Below are 20,933 nucleotides of genomic sequence, written 5' to 3' on the forward strand. Positions count from 1 at the left end.
ATATAGATTCCCTAAACACAATGTTATGTTTCATTTTCACTAACTAACAAAAACATAGTAACATTTATTCATGTATCCTACATTACAAAATCAAAAGGACAGAGAGAGAAATAAGTTTTCTTCGAACTTAAGCACCAATTATTCCACCTTATTCCACCAGTCCCTATTCTTCTTTTTTCTTTTGTCAACTTTGTTATGTGCCTAAATAAATCACAGAATCTAAGCCATAAACCATACCATCTCGATCATTACATTATAGATTAGCTTTTCCTCCTGCATGTTTCTTGTTGCAATAACACGGGCACAGCTTTTTGCATGTGCATAATATCTGTGGTCATTTCACATGATTTGTTTGCTCATTTATATATTAATCTCTGCCATCTCTTATTGTAATATTGTGCCACCTCACAAATCTAGCTACTTAAACAAAGCAGGCATAAGGTTCATATAATAGTGGACACAGAAGAACTATATATATAACTATAATGGAAATCTCCCAAACCTTTCTTCCTTTTTCTTTAGAGAAATCTGAAAAATGAAACACCTTTTAAATACAAGGGACAGGTAACCTTCTTTTTTATTTTATATCACCAAGCTGCATGTGATGAGTGGAACTTAATTATCAAACCTAGAATCTCTAAAATAAATAATATATATGCCAAGTTTTGATCTACAATCAGTCAAAGGTTTAATTTTATTGGTGTTAATAATACTTAGTACCAAAATCAACCAATTTCAAAATCATATGCTAGAAGTGCTCAATTTTGTGTATAGTAGAGCTATTTTTAGTGCCTTGTCTGAGACATATATGCTTATTTTCTGTGTTGGATTGATGGTATTAATATACGATTCCATGAAACCATTTCCAACACTTATATAGAATACATAAATGTCAGTAAGTATACTACTGCATGACAGAACTAAAGCTATTGGAGTGTCTCTGGCATTATGGCCAAAGGAGCATTGATGTGAACATTGAATAATGACATATAGCACAAAGTGTTGAGTATTTTTGAGCACCAATTATAAAGTCTAGCCCACAACTGCAACTTTTGAGTCAGCTTCAGTTATAGGATAAAAATATTCTAATATAAGCTACTTGATAAGGGACCCTCTTTTACTCTTATTATTACCTGAATCTCCAAGTATCCAATCATTGAAGGTTATGATGATCTTATCTCCATATTAAGGATATCTTACTGAGATATATATAGCAACAACTCCGTTGTTTCCTGCTATTCCATGTATTACAAGTTCTTGTTAGTTATATACACGTGTGAAAAGTGGACCTAAGTTTAATACATACAAGTGGATCATTGTAACCTTCTACTAGGGGTAGGTAGGTGGGATTAATTTCTTTTTAACATGGCTATGCACATTACATACATTGTAGCCTTATTCAATGAATCAAGACAATTATCTATTATAGACCATAATCATCTGTTATCCATTTGAATTATTTTCCTTTATTGTTTGTGTAAATCTTCACTCAAAATCCAAATATGTAGGACAGCAGTACATATTCTTAAATGAAAAAATAATTGCAATTAAATCTAGAATTGTACAATGGGCATTAGGGACTTAATAATTGCTAAGAAATACTCCATCCAATCACTACGATAAATGATGTATCTGGTTTATATTATAGACTAGATACATCGATTATTTAGTGAACCTAAAAAATAATTTTTGCTTATAATCGTGTTTGGAGGAAACAACAGCTGAAATGAAATGATAGATGTGAAATATGAAATGAAGTTACCACTTTCCCTTATTGGTCTCAAAAGACCCAAAAACTAGTTTGTAATATCACTTCATCCGTTTAGTTCTTTCCCCATGTATTGCAGTGTATCGTCAAACAGAAAATGTTTGAGAATGAAAGTACTCTGCATGGACTGTTAAGCATTGGATTATCAATTTTCATCTCCACGTATGATTTTTTTTGTCTCAATGCATGTATTGTACTATTTGATTATGAAGATATGATAGGGGACCGACCATGAACAAAATTGTAATATCTATATACATACTATATACTATTTGCATGCTGCTGAAAGAAAGCGGTTTAACAAAGTAGTTTCTTAAATTTATTAGATCTTTTGCTATATTCAGAATAAAAAATACTCAATTATAATTAGCACTACTTCATCTGTCCGATTTTCATCTCTCATTAATCTAATTATTAACCAACACGTATTCACACATCAATATCATGTTCAAACTATTCATAGCTACTATTTTCACACAAAAATTGCTTAGTAATTATTAATCAATCTTGAAACAATAACATAATTACCTAAAACAAACTTGTGAGAGATCATGACACTTGTTTGTCCCCCTCTCCCTCCTCCATTGATTATATATTGAGTAATGTGTATGTTTTATAAATTTTTATTTGTTTTATTATAGTATTTGATCTTGTCACAAAAATACAAGCAATTCAGTTTTTCTTTTCATAAATTCTGGAACAAATGGTACTTAAGGGCGATATTTTCAAAGTTGTCATGACCACAAAACAACAAATAAATTCGTACGAGCATGCAATTAAACTAGATTGTGGGACCATACTAAGTACTTAATAAGCATGTAACGACAGAGAACCTATAAATACATATCTTTTGATACGTAACCTTATAATATTTAATCATAATCATAAGGGTACAATTTTTAACCCATTCAGAATCACTTCATCTGATATGGTTAGTACATATACTTTCCCCCCGTACTAATTACTACTTGGCTAGCTAATTACATCAATGTAGACAATCGAGCTTCAAACTCAGAAAGACACTTTTGTCTTTCATTTTTTTTTTTCCATACATTTTTGCTCTTTTGTACTAATCTGAACAAAACATAGAAAGAAAAAAAAAAGGTCATGTATTTTATAACCAGTCAGGGATGTACAATGTCTTCATTTACACCCTAGAGCGTGATCTTGGAGATGTTTTTTTCCACTCCACCAAACGCTGAAGGAAATCCATAACCTGAATGATATTAAATTAATAAATCAGTAAAACATACTCCCTCCGTCCCAATTTAATTGATCTACTTTGGTTTTTCACACAGATTAAGAAAAGTGTATAAATAAAGGGGAAAGTGGAATATATTGTATTGGGAATGATAAAAGTAGTATTATTTAGTGTTATATTGTATTGGGAATGATGAAAGTTGTATTGAAAATTGAAATGGGTCAGTTATTTTGGGACACTTTTTTTTAGAAAATGGGTCAGTTATTCCGGGACGGAGGGAGTATATTTAAGGCATATGATACAATAATCAAGAAATAGATGAAATTATGCTTACCTCATTAGGCTCTTGTAAAGAGTATGCAGCAGCTGTGTCCTTTGGAAACTTAGAGACTAGAATTCCAAAACCTTGATCTATGTCTCTTAATTTCTGTTTATGATTAAACAATTTAAAACAACTAGTTAGTTCAATTATCCAAAACAGTTTACAAAGAACTAAACATAATTGACTTGGTACTAATTAATTACACACTGTTCATTTAGAAATAAAAAATTGGAGGAAAAAAACAATTAAGATCATTGGATACCTTGAATGCATCTTCATCGGTTCTATCATCACCAATATAAACAGGAAATACATCGTTACAGTTGGCAAATCCTGTTGAAAACGATTTATTAGTTAGAAAATTGATGGACAAATTAAAATATGAATATATATTCAGAAACGCATGGATATAAAATACAGTAATCTTATGAGTAAACTAATCCCACGAGGTGTAGGTGTCACCCTCTTAATTCTTTGTAATAATGGTCAAATACTTGGAATAATTATCCAACAAATCACCATGAGCAGTAGCATATTTATAAGTTTGTGGTATTATTATATGTTCTATGAAATATATGTATTACATATATGTTTGATTGTGACAAATGAAGGACCAAAACATAAAAATAAAATTAAAAACTTACCAAGTGACTCTAGCAAAAATTCGAGGGCCTTGCCCTTGTCCCATTTAATTGCGGGACGAATCTCCAATACCTGTATTAAACAATTGACATTGAAAGTGAGACATCTCTTATTTCTTATTCTTAATCCCTGTCATAATCACCTTTGAACTAATTAAATCACACCCCCACCATTAAAAATATACACCCCCTCCAAAATATTCATTATAAAGAAAATAGAACCATGACCCACCTTCCTTCCTTGTGTTAGACGAAGCTTCGGGTACTCTTTTAACACGGATTTTACTTGTTGTGCCAATTCAACCCATCTCTGTGTATAATAAACAACTTTGAATTAGATCATAAATATTCGAGCATCAATAACACTGATTAATTGCTTTAAACTTATAATAATATACCTTTTCATCAACACATCTAAAATGAACAGAGGTGCAGAACTTGTGGTTCTCAACTCTGGCACCAGGAGTTGATTTTGTTTTCTCAACTAGTTGTTCGTACACCTGAAAATTAACAAAGTTAAAATAAATTAATTTTGTTGCTTATTAAAATAAAATTAGAATTTCATGAAGAGTTGTGTGAGTGTGACTAACCTCATTTATCATGGGAACAAATTCTCTGGCAGGTTGAAAAAGTACTTCCTCTGCTTTGTTATTCTACAAACCATAATCAATGTTAATTCATTTTTAGAATTAATAAAATTTTAAGACCTTATTCCACAGCACTATATAGGTCAAATTAAAAAATATACTGTACTCCAATACACTAGAGCTAGTTTACTCACTTTGTTGTATTTGGACTCTTTTGTTGGCCCTTTAATATCCATGCCATGACTTCCAGCATAATATAGCTCATCCAAACGAACAAAATTGTACACCTGAAAATTGTTTGCAGAAAAAAATAATAATAAATAAATTTATTTTCATTTCAAAAGATAAAAAAGGGTAGAATAGAAATTGAAAGAGTTAAAGTATACTTTGTCTATGCATCTTCCAGTAACAATTGCAGTAGGAAAACACCTTGCAAGTTTCTTAACTGTTTTCCTCATCTGATATATATGTGATAATACAATTTATTAGAAAACTAAATTAACAGATTTATTTAAAGGATAGCTAGGATATAAACCATTAATTTTATAAACAAAGACTAACCGATTCAGACATGAAGGCACGGTCGGGGTCATCGACAATAGGTGACAGAGTACCATCATAATCCAAAAACATAACAATCTGTTTTCCCTTTGCAGCATCCATAATTTGTTCAAACATATCTAATGCCGATGGATGGCGAAGCTGTTCGATAAAAACAACACGTATAAATAATAAGCCGATGTGTGAATGCACGAGTATTTTACTATGATAAAGAAAGTCAGATCCAGTATTTGTTCAAAATTTTGGTGGTTTCATTGAAATATATATATATATATATATATATATATATATATATATATATATATATATAACAGTGAAAACAGAGTAGAGTGATGGTGCTCACAATCCAAGAATTGTATTCTTCAGCTAAAGAAGGAGAAGATTTGACATGAGTTGGAGAAGAAGCTCTCATAGAATCAATCCATGTATTGATTCTTTGTCCTCCATTGATTTCAAGATTCTTCAAAATTCTCCTCCTTGGAATGTGAATGTATCCACCGGGTGCTGCCGGTGGCTTCTGTGCCACGGTAATAGTACCGCTACCATTCATTCCGGTTTTGGTCTCAGACACAACCACATTCTTTTGAGTCATCTTCACTGTAAATCAAAAATTCAAACCCAACCAAACAATATATTAATATCACACCTTACTAAAAAAAGATTATAATTAAATTAATCTTTTAAGAGTTTCAATGAAATTAAGGTAACGTATATATCAAACCTTAGGGTTTGTGATGAAGAAAATACTAGAAAATAGGTTAAGAGGTGGGGGTGTGAGAAGTGGATATTGCAATGGAATGCAAAAGAGGAAGAAGGGAAATTGAAGAGGCAAAAGAGAGATAGGGAATCTTTGGAACTAGAGAGAGAGAGAGAGAGCAAGAGAGTGGAAGTGGGGGAAGAAGACATAGGCTGTGGGTTTGATTTATAGTTGGAAAAACAGGAAAATCCAAAAGGACCAAAATTCACTGGTGGGACCCACGTTTGAAAGGGAAGTAGTATTATGACCCCACAAACTTTGCCTTACCCCGATATCCTTGAGGTCCCCGCCACCACCACCACACTGCACTATCTATCTATATTCCTTTCTTTCTTTCTTTCTTTTTTCACACTGCTTCAAACTGAAACTACTTACTACTACTACTTTGTTCCTAACTGAACACCTTTAATTCTAGAAGCTTATTTATAATTGGTATAAATCTATTTAATATAATATAATTCATATGCTAATAATAGATTTTCTTATTGTGAAATAAAATTTAAAACTATTAATTAAGTACACAATTTATATGCACAATAATGTGCTTCACATACATTTGATTTTGATTTGGGTTGATGTCCAATGATATGCCTTAAATACCTTTGAGTTATAGTAGTATCTTTTAATTCCATGATGATATGCTCCTAACAAAAGTAGCAGTTTACTTCTCTTCTCCTTCCAACTGATTTTCTTTCTTTTTCATTTTTATTTTATTTTCCGGCTAAAGAATTAAATCACTACACGTGCCCAATATCCTGTAGCCGACTCATTCATAGGGATTTCTACCACCTACACGTTGCATAACCGCTGTTAGTATATTTTTATTTATTTTTAATTTTTAAGTATTTCTGTATAATTTTATTTTCTTAGTAGTATAATACATCCAGCTCTCTATCTATCTATATAGCGAGCACTAGCATATAATTTGTGACATTTGTGATATTGGTCGGTCACAATGTCACAATTTTTGTGAAAGATAGAAAAAAACTATTTGCAATATTGTGGTTGATCAATTTCACCAATTTTATTTTACCCAAATGCTACCTATTTATATAGGGGTGAGAATAGATCGGGCAGAGCGGACTTTTGCTTAAATAAGTTATAGCTAGATAAAAAACCTACATCTAAGTTTCCCTTATTAGCTTGTTAAAGACTTTATTTTTAGCACAGTTTGACCTTTTTAAAAGTCTAGTATCACTTATTAGGATATCTAAAAACTTAATTTTTAGTAAAAATTTTAAATTTCTCATTTGACTTATTTATAGAAACTAAAATATTTTAGTTTTATCTTTTGGGAAATCAAGTCACTTATTAGTTAGAAATTTATATTTTAAGATCAACAAGTGAAAAAATTTCCTTCAAAAAAATATTGAAAAAATTTGATATTTAAACTCCAACTCCTGCATACTATAATGTCTATGCAAATCGAGATATGCTCAGAGACTGATATGACAATATTCTAGACCTTTTTTTTTGTGGTGGCCGGAATTCGAACCCCGTCATATATTATGTATTGTCCATACTAACTGACCTAAGCTCACGAAGACATTCTAGACCTTCTTTATTATCAAGATAAAAAAATATTGTACTAAACAATTTTGAAAGTGTTCTAATATTTATAAATATATAATTATTTTAGAACTTTTGCCAGACACTATTTATGGGGTTTTTTGTTATCGAGTTTTCATGTTTAAGTAGTTATGAAGTGGATAATTTTAAAATCATGAAATTGTCATCTTCCTTCTTTTGAAACAAAAATATATAAATTAAAAGATTTTTCCTCCTAGCTTCCTCTTCTCCCTCCCTTCTCCTTCCCTTCATTAAAATTTCTCACATCCCCTTCGTTGAATCGAATGACCCTGAATCTAATTTAAAGCTCTAATTCCAATTATCTTAATGATCCTCACAAAAATATGTTGATGTGGCAACATTATAAAAACTTATAAAAAAACATTAAATTTTAAATTAAACCTAATCCTTTCAAATTTCATGAAAATATAATCATTAAACATAATGCAATACAATTTAGAGTTTAATGGTAGTGGGTTGACGATCTAAAACAATTTTGCACACATTCAATCGAAACATTCTGAATTGCCACGTAAATTAAAAACATTAATTGATGTGGCAATTTTAAATGTTTTGATTAGTTGTATATGCAAAACTAGTATGGACACCCGTGCCAAGCACGGGCTAGAATTTCGTTGTACTTTAAGATAGGGAATATTGTGATGTATCAAGTGTCTAGTAAAGCCCAATATTGAATAAAAGAGTTGAGGTTGACCGACAAATAAGTGAAAAATCTTATATACTTAAGCCTTAAAATTTTGATTGAATATGTGGTATCATTCTCACTTGTGTGGTTGCCCTTTCTCCAATGTATCGATTCAAATCCTCCAACTGTGGTATCCTATCGTGGTTCAATATTGTGGGGGAGCAAAAGTGGGCCTTAGTGGTAGATCATAGATACAAAGAGTCTCACACTTAATGGAGAGATTCTAAGGTGTCAAGTGTTAAAATTTCATATTGGATTCAAGAGTAGATGTTCACCAACATATAAGTTAGATGAGTCGTATACCTAATTTATATGAATCTCACTTGCGTTGTTTCTCTTAGCCTAATGTGACGATACAATTCAATGTATGCTCCCATGGAAGTCCCAACACTGTAATGATTTGCTTTGTTAGTTTTTAGGTGTCATTTGTTTAATTTTTATCTGCAGCTTCAAATTTTGGAACCCACTTGGGTTGTCCTGGTGGTATTGGCTTATGCACCTCCTCAAAGTCTTAGGTTAGATTCTCTTCAGCGTCAATTTAGGTGGGCTAATTTAGCTTTTTTTTTAAAAAAAGTTTCAAATTTTGGATGTCATTTTTTTCACGCAATTTTTCTATTAAACCCCCTATTATTTTAAATTCCTCCATTTATGGTCTTTAGTGGGATCTAATAATGAAAAATTGCAAGTGTGTTATACTCAGATGATAAAATATAAAATACACGCTTGTTAGACATTTTAAATTGATTTGGCATTTTTTGAATGAGTCTATGATTTTGGTAGCATAATTACATATTAATCTCTAACTCCTTCAACAAATCCATAACGTTACCGACACGTCACTCTATTCTCTATACTATCAGGAAAAAAACACACACTCCTGGTTTATCCCTTGTTATTTATCTCATGTTTAAAGTCCTTTTTAATCTACTTTATTTTTCTAATTTACTTTCCCTCTTCACATGAAAAAATGAACATATACATCCCTCTACGAAACTTCCACCAGCCCATATTTTTACCATGTTGCGCCTCAGACCTTATTTCGCAATTTACCAGGATCACATACTCAAAGAGTCTAACACATAAGAGAGGGATGTTAATGTATCATGTGCGAGTTAAATTTCAACGTTAGATGCAAGAGTATATATTGATCAACATATAAATAAAATGACAAATATACCTAATGTCTTAAGACTCTGGGTGAAGATTTGGTGTGTATCTCACTTGTGGAGTTTCTCTTAATCAAATGTGATGATTCAACTCATTGTATTCTCCCTTAGAATTCCGAACATTATGATGAATTGTTTTATTAATTTTTGGATGTCATTTGCTTTAGTTTTTATATAAAAAAATATAAATTTTTAGATGTCTTTCGCTTTCATGCAATTTCTTTTATCCAAACTATATTATTTCAAATACCTTCAATTTTAGTCTTTGGCGGGATCTGACATTAGAAAAATGCATGTGTTATGTTGAGTTAAGTGACATTTTAAAATGACGTGTCATTTTCTTAATTGACAAAAAACATAAAATTCTTTCTTATTCCCAATTATCAGTAACTCACTCTATTCTAAATACTTCCACGAAAAAAAACATACTTTATGTTTTTCCCTTATCATTTCCCAAGTGTTCAAATTTTATTTTCATATTCTTTCTTTTTCTACTCCATTTTCTCTCGTTTCATGAAAGATATGAACATAAACATTCCTCCTTGAAACCGACATTAACTCGCGTTTTTTACAATGTTGTGCCTCCATCTGACTTTATTTTTCTATGCCACCAGATCACAAACGTAGAGAGTCTTACACTTATAGAGATATGTAATATGTTAATTGTCACTTGAAGTTCTATATTTGTTGAAGGAGTAGATGTTGAGAAACATATAAGTGAGATGAACAATATACCTAATACCTTAAAGTTTTGGGTGAAGATGTGGTGGCAATCTCACCTGTATAGTTGCTCTTAGTCTAATATGATGATCCAACCGATTGTATGCTCCATGGACATTATGATGAACAGTTTTGTTTGTTTTTAGAAGTCATTTGTTCAATTTTTATATTAAATTTAAGTTTTGGATATTGTTTGCTTTCCTGCAATATTTTGTATTCAATCTCTATTATTTCAATTTCCTTCACCTTCGGTGTTCAGTGGGATTTAACCATAGAAAAACTCTCATGTCTTATATACTAAGTTTACAAAATACGTGTTTATTGTACGTTTTTAAATGTTTTGGAGAGGGTATTTTGGTAAATTAATTACCCAAAAATATCTAACTCGTTCAACAAACGCATAAAATTACCAGCAACTCACTTGATTCCTCATGGACAAAACACACTTTTGTTTTTACCAATATCATTTCCCTTAATCTCATTTTTTTTTATATTTTGTCCTTTTCTAATTTACTTCTCACTTCTCATCAAAGAAAGAAATATAAACCTCCCTCCATTAAATTATCACCAACCCATCTTTGTGACCATAGCTATGTCACATAATTACGGATGTCGACAGTCACACACTTGAGGGAGGGAGGGTGAGAGAGAGGGAGGGAGGGAGGGAGGGAGGGGGAGGGGGGGGGGAGAGAGAGAGAGAGAGAGAGAGAGAGAGAGATGTTAATGTATCAAATATGAGTTAAAATTCTATAGTTGATGGAAGAGATGTTGAATTAGTGAGATTACTCATATACATGTGCATAAAGATTTTGGTTGAAGATATGGTGTCAAACTCATTTTTGTGGTTTCTCTTAGTCTAATGTGATGGAACAACTCCATATGTAGACTCCACTGAAAGTCCCAACATTATGATGATTTGTTTCATTAGTTTTAGGATGCCGCCTGCTTTATTTTTCTAAATTAAATTTTAGATTTTGGATGTCATTAACTTTCATGCAATTTTTTTATTCAACCTCTATTGTTTAAAATTCAATCACCTTAGATCTTTAGTGGGATATCACAAAGCAAAAAAAAAAAAAAAATTAACAAACAAAGCAAAAAATATAGATATATCATGTTGAGTTGACAAAATACACGTTTATTAGACATTTTAAATTGACCTGACATTTTTTTTATTAAGTTGGTAGCATTATTATGAAATAATCTCCAACTCTTTCAATATACCCATAGAATTACCAACAACTCATTCTTTTCTCTTAAAATTACTTTTTTCATTTTCTTATTTAAAGAATAACAATAACATAAAGACAGAGAGGAACAAAAACAATCATATATGAAAGCACCACCAATCATCTTTCTTATCATGTTGTGCCTCTAACCTTATTTGGTTATCTCATCAAATCATAGAAACTTAGAGTCTCACAATCAAGAGAGAGATGTTAATGCGTCATGTGTGACAAAGTACATTTTTATAAGACATTTTTATGATTGATAAATTTGGGAAATAATTTGTACCCAAAAAAAGTTAGGAGAATAATTTAATGGGTGATAAATGAGTGTTATATATATATATATATATATATATATATATATATATATATATATATATATATATATATATGCAAAAAAAAAAGTAAAACATTGCACAAATTTTGGTAGATGAAATATGCGGGAATGAAAATAAAGGAAATAATGGTTAAGATTTCATATTCGAAAGGAAGAATTGAAAGGAAGAAAGTTACATCCTTATTTAAATGCAATACATGTTGTCATATATATCTTTGCATTGAAACCATTTTATTGTCATTTCTAGTGCCATAAATACAATAATGAGAGGTTAATTGCTACTACTATAAACCACAAATAAATTTTAAGAATTAGAATAGCATAATATAATATTAAGAAATAACTTGACTTCATCATCAATGTTTACAAATTTTGCAAGACATTGTGATACAATACATTCATAGTCTCATTGCAATATTATTTTTTTCATCCAATTTAGAAATTTCAATCATTCTTAGATATAAGGCGAGAGACACTAACATAAAGTTATCCATGTGTAAAGACATGATTCGAAAGATAAATACCTACATAGAGATTGATATGACTTTTATTTATGGTCATTGCAAAATAAAATGTTAATCGAAATTGCATACCATATGATTTAAATGTTATATTAAGATCACCTGACACCATATTCATCCTAGAAACAACTAATAACGTTAACACCTAGCATTTTCTTCATCATATCATTCATTACAACCTCCTTAAGAATTGTTTTGCTTAAAATTAGAGATAGATGGTAGTTGTTTAAAAATTGTTTTGATATAAATCAGAAAACTAAATTGTAACAGTGAGTAATGATCTTTTGGAAGTAGTAGTGATAAATTTTTTTAAAAAAAAAGTGAATAATTAATATATCAATGATAACATAACACCGAGTAATACATTTGAAAACGGCCATATGAAAGAACCCATACTTATTATTAATTTGTTTGTGATAAAAAATATGTAAAGGTGACTCATGCATATAATGAGACACCTATGAAAAAAAAACTCTCTCAAACCTTAATCGTAAATAAAAGTATATTATAGAAAATTGATATTTTGTTCCAAAATCAGAATGAAATACACCAGTTTTCTTTTACCTACTTTTTCTAATAAATTTACCTAAAATGATGCATTTTTGTAGGGTTTGAATGAAATAAATAAATTTAAACAAAACTTGTTTTTAAAGTTCACGATACCATATATATTTTTTATTTATTTGGAGTTGCAAGGATCTTTGCTAGAGTCTCTATGTGTTTGTGTTTATGCAATCGTTGGTTTTATTAATATATCATCTTCTTTTTTTCTCTGTTCCGGTGATGTCTCATGATCAGATAGAGGCGTATCAATATTGCTTAGGTTTGACAAAGAAAGTTGTCATGTGTACTACAACAATTGTGTTTCTATTTTTTTTTAAACAATGGAATATGCTTTTAGTGTGACGAAAATATTATTTGTCAGTAATTTTTCAGCTCAACTGACAATGTCGATATATAAGATGTATGTCACTAAAAGGAAAATTGAAAAAATACATATCGATTAAAATGAAAAATATCAATGTCCTGAATTTTTTTTGTTACAATATTAACTACCTGTTTAAATGCACTCATAATTATTTGAACACAAAAATTAATAGAAACTAATGTGCGTATAATGATTTTTTTAAGAGGATGTGTAAAATGTTTTTTCAAGGGGGGCGTAAAATGATTAGTTAGCAACATTTTAATGTTTTCAAATATGAATATTTTATATGCTGTGTTGATATTATTTATACCTTGAACTAAAATTATTTTAACAATTTTTATTTTCTTATCTTTTTCAAGTAAAACTTTATGTTAATTGAGCTTCGAGCGAGAGGATGCCTCAAGACTTAATGAGCAATGTACTTACAAATCATCTACTAAATAGGTCCTTATGTGCATCAGGAGTTGAATCTGTGGGTGAAAAAAATGATCATTTCCATTTAGTACCAAATTGAAAAGGTATTAATGAGAATTAATTGCATTTATGTTTGGTCATATTGTATCGCCGTTGTTAGGAATTTGGCTAAGGACAATTTTAGAAATGAAAACTGTGTGACATTTGTTTTGTGTAAATCAGATATCCTCCGTGCGCGTAACCATGGAGACTAATCTTTCGAGTCTTGTGGAACCTAAATGTGTGACAAAAGTTTTAACATTGTTGCTTGCCCAAGGACCTGGTTAAGCTAGAAGAGACTCGTGTCATCTCATCTAAACGCTCTTGGATGATTGTGTGACATTTTCATTTACTTTTTTTTTAATTGCGATCATTTAAGTTTACTTTAACAATATTAAAATGAATCAATTACATTATATTTCATTTAAGTTCCATTAAAGCAATTAAGATCAACTTTAACAATATTAAAATGAATCAATTACATTATATTTCATTTAAGTTCCATTAAAGCAATTAAGATCAAACCAATATTAAAATTATGTTTAAATATATTTTATAATAATTATTGCTTGGAGTATAATTATTCCCAATTAAATTATAAAAATGTAAAATGAATAAATGTTTTTAGGAGAAATAAATTAAGATTATATTATAGACGAAATCAATCTCATCTTGATAGCATCCACCGAGTCACATTCGCCGTATATCGGTAAATAAAATCACTCTAATTTAGGTACCTATGAATTATATGTATAAGAAATGAATTGATTATATATAAAATGATTACAAACATATACACACATCAAAACATGAATAAATTAAACGATAGATCATAGATATAAAAATAATTTATCTTAGTGTTACAATGGCAACCAAAAGGAAATAACACAATATAAATCAAAGTTTCTAAAGGAAAAAATTCAATAGAATATTCAAACAGGACTAACCAACAATCGCAAAATTTCAATAGAATATATATGACCGAACATAACATATATTATAGATGAAAAAAACCCAACAAATGGACATTCTCCACACAAAAAAAAATTACATTATCTAAGTTTCTCTTGGGTAGATCTATGATGTCCATGCCATAAACCGTTAGAACTTGAAATTATCATAGGGCGAATATGTGTATTTGGACAAAATACATGGATATCCACAACATTTAGTGGATTGATATCATAAATTGAATCAATTTTTGAAATTCGAGTGATGAAAAAAATATGCTAAGAAGAAAAGTGTTTCAATAAAATAAAAGATAGATTTCAGAGAAGAATTTCAAAATTGAATTCTGAATGACGTGAAAATGTTGAGACTCACAAACAATATTTATAGAAAAAAAGAAGCAAGTAAATTGCATCAATTTTTCCCTTAATTTAGTAATGAAATTAATATGATATTAAATAGAAAAAACAATTTGAATAAAAAAATATGAAATGCACTAAATCAGAACAACATTAAATGTACCTTAGAATTCTAGGATGACATGTGTACTATCAAAATAAAATAGGGGAAATATATATAATAGAGATTCTTTTGAACTGTCAACCCACCACCATTAAACTCTGCAATTTAATACTAGGATGCAACTCGATAACACATTCATTATTCCTTCAATTTTCATTATTCTTAACCCCAATTCAATATCTCTCTCACATACATTTCCATTTTTTAAAAATAAATTCAGCTTTAAATTTCTTACTTTGTAAAATTGCATTCTTTTCATTATAAAGATGGTTAAAAGTTCGAGAAAAGAAATATTACACCGAAATTAACTTGGGATACATCCCTCTTCGTAGCATCAACAACTAATAAATGACTAAACTGAGTCCAACATAACTCATAGTAACAAATACCAAAACTCATATATAGAACAACAAAAATTGCATTTTCATTGCTTTAAAATTGGTGTTTCTAAAACCCTTCATACTAGGGATGTTTGAAGTTTGGATTGATTATGATCCAATCTAAATATTTAAATATTCGCAATTTGGTTTGGCTGAATTCTAAAAAATCCAATCCAATCCAATTTCATACGGTTTTGTTTGGATCAGTTTTGGATATCATAAAATTAATATTTAAATATACAAATTATGATTGAACTTTTATTTGGGTTACCATGATATTGGTACGAAATTTTCACCATGACTTATCAATAATTAATCTCCCTCAAATAATCTATGGAGCACAAAAAATAGTTTCTTCCCACCCAACCGGATCTTTTCAATATGTATGAGTGAGAAATCGAACCCGTTACTACATACTCTATAGGGCCCAAGTCCCTTATAGCATCCACAATGGAGACACCCATTTTTTGGTTCTTAAATGGGTCTCACATGTACACATCACTTATTTATAATTTTTTAATACTAGTACCTAATAAGCACTCAATCACTCCAACCCAGATCTCACACAAAGTTTTTAAATAGGACCCACTAATCAACTATCAATAACTTTATATCATTATATTTAAATTTTTTAATATTAAAAGAATGCGGATCCCGCTTAAAAGTGGGGGTCTTAAGTAAGACCCCGGATCTTATAAGACCCTGCAAAAGATTCTCTCCATTAGGGGTACCTAATAGATACCGGATCTTAAATAGTTAAGACCCTCTCAATGGAGATGATCTTTAACTTTCTGACATATCTATATCTATTCTTGGTAAAACTTACAGCTTACCACTTTATCATTTATAAAAACTGACAACCTAAATGGAAAGTTTTTAAAACAATAATCAGTTCTTAATTCAACAATAATCAGCTCTTAACATTTCTTAATACCAGAAACTTGCACTCAAAGAAGAAAACCTAAAATTAAAAAAGTTACCATCTAACAAAATAAGTATAACAATTCTTTCTCTCAAAAAAAAAAGTATAACAATTCTTTAAGTGAATAATTAAATTATGGTAATTATATTGATATTCTATACTGGATAGTTACAATTCCTTTTTAGTTAGTACAAGAAGATCCTAGGACGCCCATTGAAATACTATAAAGCAAAACAACCAGCTAAATGGTAATCGCATTAAGCAATACCAGCAGCCGCATGCAGCTAAATGATAATACGAAATAATGGAAAGGTCATAAATCAAAATATGCAGGGGATTGTATTAAAGACGATGCTGATTTATAAAAACTAGACCATCGACCCGTGCTAACGCACGGGTCATATGGAAGGTAATATTTGACGGTAATAGGTAACAAAATAGTTTAGATGAATGTCATGATTGTCATATAGTATTTCATAATATTAAGAATCATAGACGTTGGTACTGTACCATAACATAATTTTCCATGACATCGTCCTTGATACCGTAACGTAACATCATATGTTAAGTACAGGGACGAAGCTAGGTACTAATGAAAAGGGGCAGCCGCCACCCATGAAATATATAGGACCCCTATAGGACTCATGTGCATATTAACCGTTCCCCACCCATGCTTTCATATCCACTTGGTTCACTTGTACTAAATTTTATTTTTTTAATTAAAGGTCCACTCATGTTCTCCTTTTTCTTACCATCCACTCATATTATTTTATAATAATAAATATAACATATTGAATTGATCTTGAATTGATCAGTCTATTAAGTTTTATTCCTATTAAGTTTTATTCCTATTTTCAAGAACAATTATATTCTAAAGTTGCAATTTCTAAAAGTTTCAAGTACCGCCACACCTCAAGATTTAGTAGTATATATATTTGTTATTGTTTATCTTGCAAACAAAGTAGGAGTAGGGAAACAAAATAGGAGGAAACTGTTATAGGATGGACTCCGTTTAGTAAAAACAAAGTAGCAACGATGAGTTGAAAATAGGAGCAACGATTATAAGATGAAACATCATAGACTTTGAATGGATATCATATAGCATAATAAACAAAAGGAAATAAGATCGAGAGAACATCAGAAACCATCCCTAAGAAAACATACCAAACCCAACAACACTAAAGAGCTAAACCACAACCATCTATATTAATAAACCAGCAGGAGACAATTACAAACATCCATCAAAAAGAGGCAATACAATTTTTTAAACAGAGCTAAAACAATTGCATACCAAAGTTAAGAGCAGAAAAAAGGATATGTTGCAGATGGAACACACTGCCACAAAACAAAATGCAGGGGTGGAAGAAACACTGCTATGTAGCAGCTACAATCTGAAACACCCCTCTGTTGCGCAACATTAGTCCACTCCACATGCCAAAATCCAGCTCCGAATTATGAAGAAAATTACCTTGAACTCTCTCCGATTCTGCCGAAAATTACCATTCTTTTTTCTACTTTTCATTCTTAACAACACCATCGTTTACCTAATAAAACCATAAAAAATACAAAATTTGAAGGTTGAGATGCAGGTACTTGCGCAAAATTTGAAGTCATGATAAAACCAACATGAACCTATCTAAAGAAAATCATCCCGAACCAATAGCATGATCTGCATTCGCCAATGCATATTTCTAGACTCTAGTCATAGTGATACACATGATCAGCATCCTTTATATTAAAGAGAATAAATAATATATTCCATGGATTTTATTCACATTACATTTATTTCCTATAACATGACTTTCAAGATATAAATTAGAATAAAAAGAGTTCAGAGTGGAAATGGAAAAGGTGCAAAACGAAGAGCTCAATAAATGCAAAAGCTTTTTATGTATAAATGAAAATAGTAAACTTGTGAATTAAAGAAAAGGAAAAATTGCATACCTATTAACCTGTTGCTCCTATGTTTCTCTAGTAATACCCATCCGCTGCTCTTTTATGCTCATTCGACAAACCAAAAGCAAACATAAATTATATCTGCAACACCTAAATTTTAATCATTGCACTCTGAATATCCAAAAGAAAGAACTTAATCCTTTTTTTGTGTTTACTTCCTTGTCAATTTCTTATTCATATATTAAGAACTCTTGCAAGATACCATAATTTACTTGTGAGACATATTTTGTGTAAAATGATATTTGAAAGACTTCGAATTGAAAACAAAAATTATCAAAAGGTATAAGTTCAAAATGCTATTGTGAATATATGAAAATGCTATTGTGAATATAATTAAGAAATAAAAATTCATGTCATGGTCAAGTGAAGACAAAAATGAAGCAAAGTAGATGCAGCTCCTCAATTGTTCCTCGCAATGATGAATTCTACAGGATTCCTCGAGTCCATTGCAAAGGTTGCAATTGGTTGTTTTGTAGATAAATTATTTGCAGCCAAATAACCCTATAATGTAAGATGTAACAATTGTTGAAATTGAATCTATATGCAGAAAACTAACAAAGTAAAAAATGGTGAAACCCCCTAAATTGACAAAAAAAAAAAAACATCCAAATCTCAACAATTATTTATATGAACAATTATTTTGATTTGTGAAAGAAGCGTGGAAATAAAATGTAAGAATGTATAACATGGCAATCGAGAACGTTCTTCCAACAACCACCACCGCAAAAACATCATTGTTGAGAAATAAAAATTACCATTGATGAAAAAAATTGAAACGCATAAACAAAAATCCTTGCATTTTATACATTGCCATTTAAAGATTCACATATTTAGTTTTATTATTGAAATAAAAAGGGTTAAGAAAATAGTAGATATGAAATTAGGACCTTTTCATCCAGCAAGAGCATATGAAGGCTACCCTCTTCAGCAGGATTGTTTCGATCAGGAATACTCCACAGGTGAATGACTCTAGCCTTTAAAGCCAACTCAATCTTCCCACACTTGATTTCAGATTCAGTCATCTTTGGAGCAACAATTGAAATAGCAAAATAAATATGCATGATTAGACTGCATTGCTTTGAAATGTTAAACAATAATGTAGAATTTCCAGAAGGAAGCATCTCCTTTCAACACATATAAGACATAGATACTTACCTCTCTTAGCCTTTTTGTATGGTGGGAGTAGAATAATATGTTTTTAGTATGACAAAACTGTTACTAAAACACACATGTAGGCATTCAAGAATGTAATAGGATAAGAGACGATTTCAAGCCTAAATCTAAATTCTAAAACACACATTTGTAACGCAAAAAGGGCATGAGTGTTGAAAGTGAAAATCAATGAGGCATTCAATCAAACATGTAAAAGTAGAAGAAACTAAAGCTAAAAAACTTAAACAAAAAGCAATTGAATATAAATAAATGCATAAAGAAGAAGGAAACAACTCACCCTTGATTAAGATTCGAGCCACTACATGCAATTACCACCGCAAAAACCATCACCGCGAGCTGTGACATGAAATCACCACCGCAATTGATGTTTCTAAAGCTGCAGCAAGCCTACAGTTTCATATTTTTTGAAGCCAAAATCTGTAATGAGCTGCAATTAACCAAAATCTGTAAATGGTTAAGCGTAAGTAATATAGACAATACCATTTTGAAGCTACTTCTATATAAACACACAAAAAAAAAACAGAAGAAGAGAAATGAAATTAGAACAAAACAATTATAGAATGGGTGAACAAACTAAAACAAAATTTTATCAGGAAAAAAACATGAAGAAAGACAGAAGAAAAAAGAGATGAGAAAGTTTGTGCGACATCAACCTCCCTCTCACCTTCACTCTCTACTTCTTCTTCAAGCACTCCTTGTCCTTCACCTTCTTGCCCTACCCTTCTCTCTCCTTCATCCTGCAATACCATAAATTCACCATTTCAAATTTCAAATATGATCTTCCAAATGCATAAACAAACGAATATGTATCAGATCAATTGAAATTTCACACAAAATTTGAATGAAGCTAGGGTATAGAAAAAATATATTGAAATTACGCATAATTGAATGATAATCTTACCGAATTGAGTCGAGGATTGGATTCGTATTCGGATTCGAGTTCTTCTTCCTCTTCCGATTGATCTCTAAATAGATTATGCATCATCTGCTGCGGTGCCAGTTCCGGTGTTGTTTCTCTTCTCCCGATTGAACAGAAAAAATGTGTAGAGAGAGATGCATGATTGTTAGGTCCTGGGTTAGGGAAATCGAACAGAGGAATTGTGGAAGAGAGGAGGAAGAAGCTACGGTTTTGAGAGAGAAAAAACTATGGTTTTGGAGAGAAAATGAAAGAGAGAGAGAGAGAGAGAGAGAGAGAGAGAGAGAGAGAGAGAGGTGTAGTGAAACAAAGCTAGGCAGAAAAGAGTTGGAAAACGAAAACGCGTAGAAAAAGAAAACTAATAGGAGTAATAGGATTATTTGGTTTCTATTATGTTGTTTGCGGCTTTTTTTTCTCTTCTTTTGTTACTATAGCTGTTTCGTAATTAAGGTTAAGGTAAGGGGTAAAACAGTAATTATAAACATTAGGGTTTCTGAAAAATTAGGGCGAAATTGTTTGCTTGGGGCAACTTTTATATATAGATTGATAAAAAAAATAAAAAAAAAACCTCAAGAGCTATACGAATAAAATTAATAACCATATTATGACAAATTTAAATAAGTTTTACACATATTTAATTAATTACTCTC

The 20,933-nt window shown here is 30.6% G+C and overlaps 1 protein-coding gene and 1 long non-coding RNA gene across 4 annotated transcripts; both read right to left on the reverse strand.

Moving 5' to 3' along the window:
* Positions 1-2,602: 2,602 nt before the first annotated feature.
* Positions 2,603-5,971, reverse strand: TPPJ (Haloacid dehalogenase-like hydrolase (HAD) superfamily protein). The gene is made up of 12 exons (XM_085705481.1): positions 5,802-5,971; positions 5,424-5,677; positions 5,081-5,221; positions 4,906-4,977; positions 4,714-4,806; positions 4,523-4,585; positions 4,331-4,432; positions 4,165-4,242; positions 3,936-4,005; positions 3,554-3,624; positions 3,304-3,396; positions 2,603-2,984 (listed from the first exon to the last, which is right to left on the reverse strand). Exons 2-12 carry the CDS (start codon positions 5,670-5,672, stop codon positions 2,916-2,918), a joined length of 1,101 nt encoding a protein of 366 aa, XP_085561607.1. The 5' UTR covers positions 5,673-5,677; positions 5,802-5,971; the 3' UTR covers positions 2,603-2,915.
* An 11,446-nt stretch (positions 5,972-17,417) lies between these two features.
* On the reverse strand, positions 17,418-20,695 carry LOC146933716 (uncharacterized). Of its 3 annotated transcripts, none has more exons than XR_015007547.1 (6): positions 20,269-20,695; positions 20,021-20,104; positions 19,350-19,794; positions 19,082-19,216; positions 18,183-18,695; positions 17,418-17,782 (listed from the first exon to the last, which is right to left on the reverse strand). It is a non-coding gene; the product is annotated as an uncharacterized LOC146933716 (long non-coding RNA). The 3 variants fall into 3 exon arrangements; XR_015007544.1 differs by having other exon boundaries at positions 20,032-20,104; positions 20,269-20,693; XR_015007546.1 differs by having other exon boundaries at positions 19,645-19,794; positions 20,032-20,104; positions 20,269-20,688.
* Between the last annotated feature and the right edge of the window lie 238 nt (positions 20,696-20,933).

This window comes from Medicago sativa, chromosome 4, assembly GCF_051527215.1.
Source record: "Medicago sativa cultivar Bolivia chromosome 4, Bolivia_mono, whole genome shotgun sequence".
Taxonomy (NCBI): Eukaryota; Viridiplantae; Streptophyta; class Magnoliopsida; order Fabales; family Fabaceae; genus Medicago; species Medicago sativa.

Excerpts from the sequence above, each read along its gene's own strand:
- TPPJ (XM_085705481.1), bottom strand. The coding sequence starts at position 5,672 with ATGACTCAAAAGAATGTGGTTGTGTCTGAGACCAAAACCGGAATGAAT. Across the intron at positions 4,243-4,330 it reads TTAGATGTGTTGATGAAAAG|AGATGGGTTGAATTGGCACA; the intron begins GTATATTATTAT and ends TATTATACACAG. Across the intron at positions 3,625-3,935 it reads ATTTTTGCTAGAGTCACTTG|GATTTGCCAACTGTAACGAT; the intron begins GTAAGTTTTTAA and ends CGTTTTCAACAG.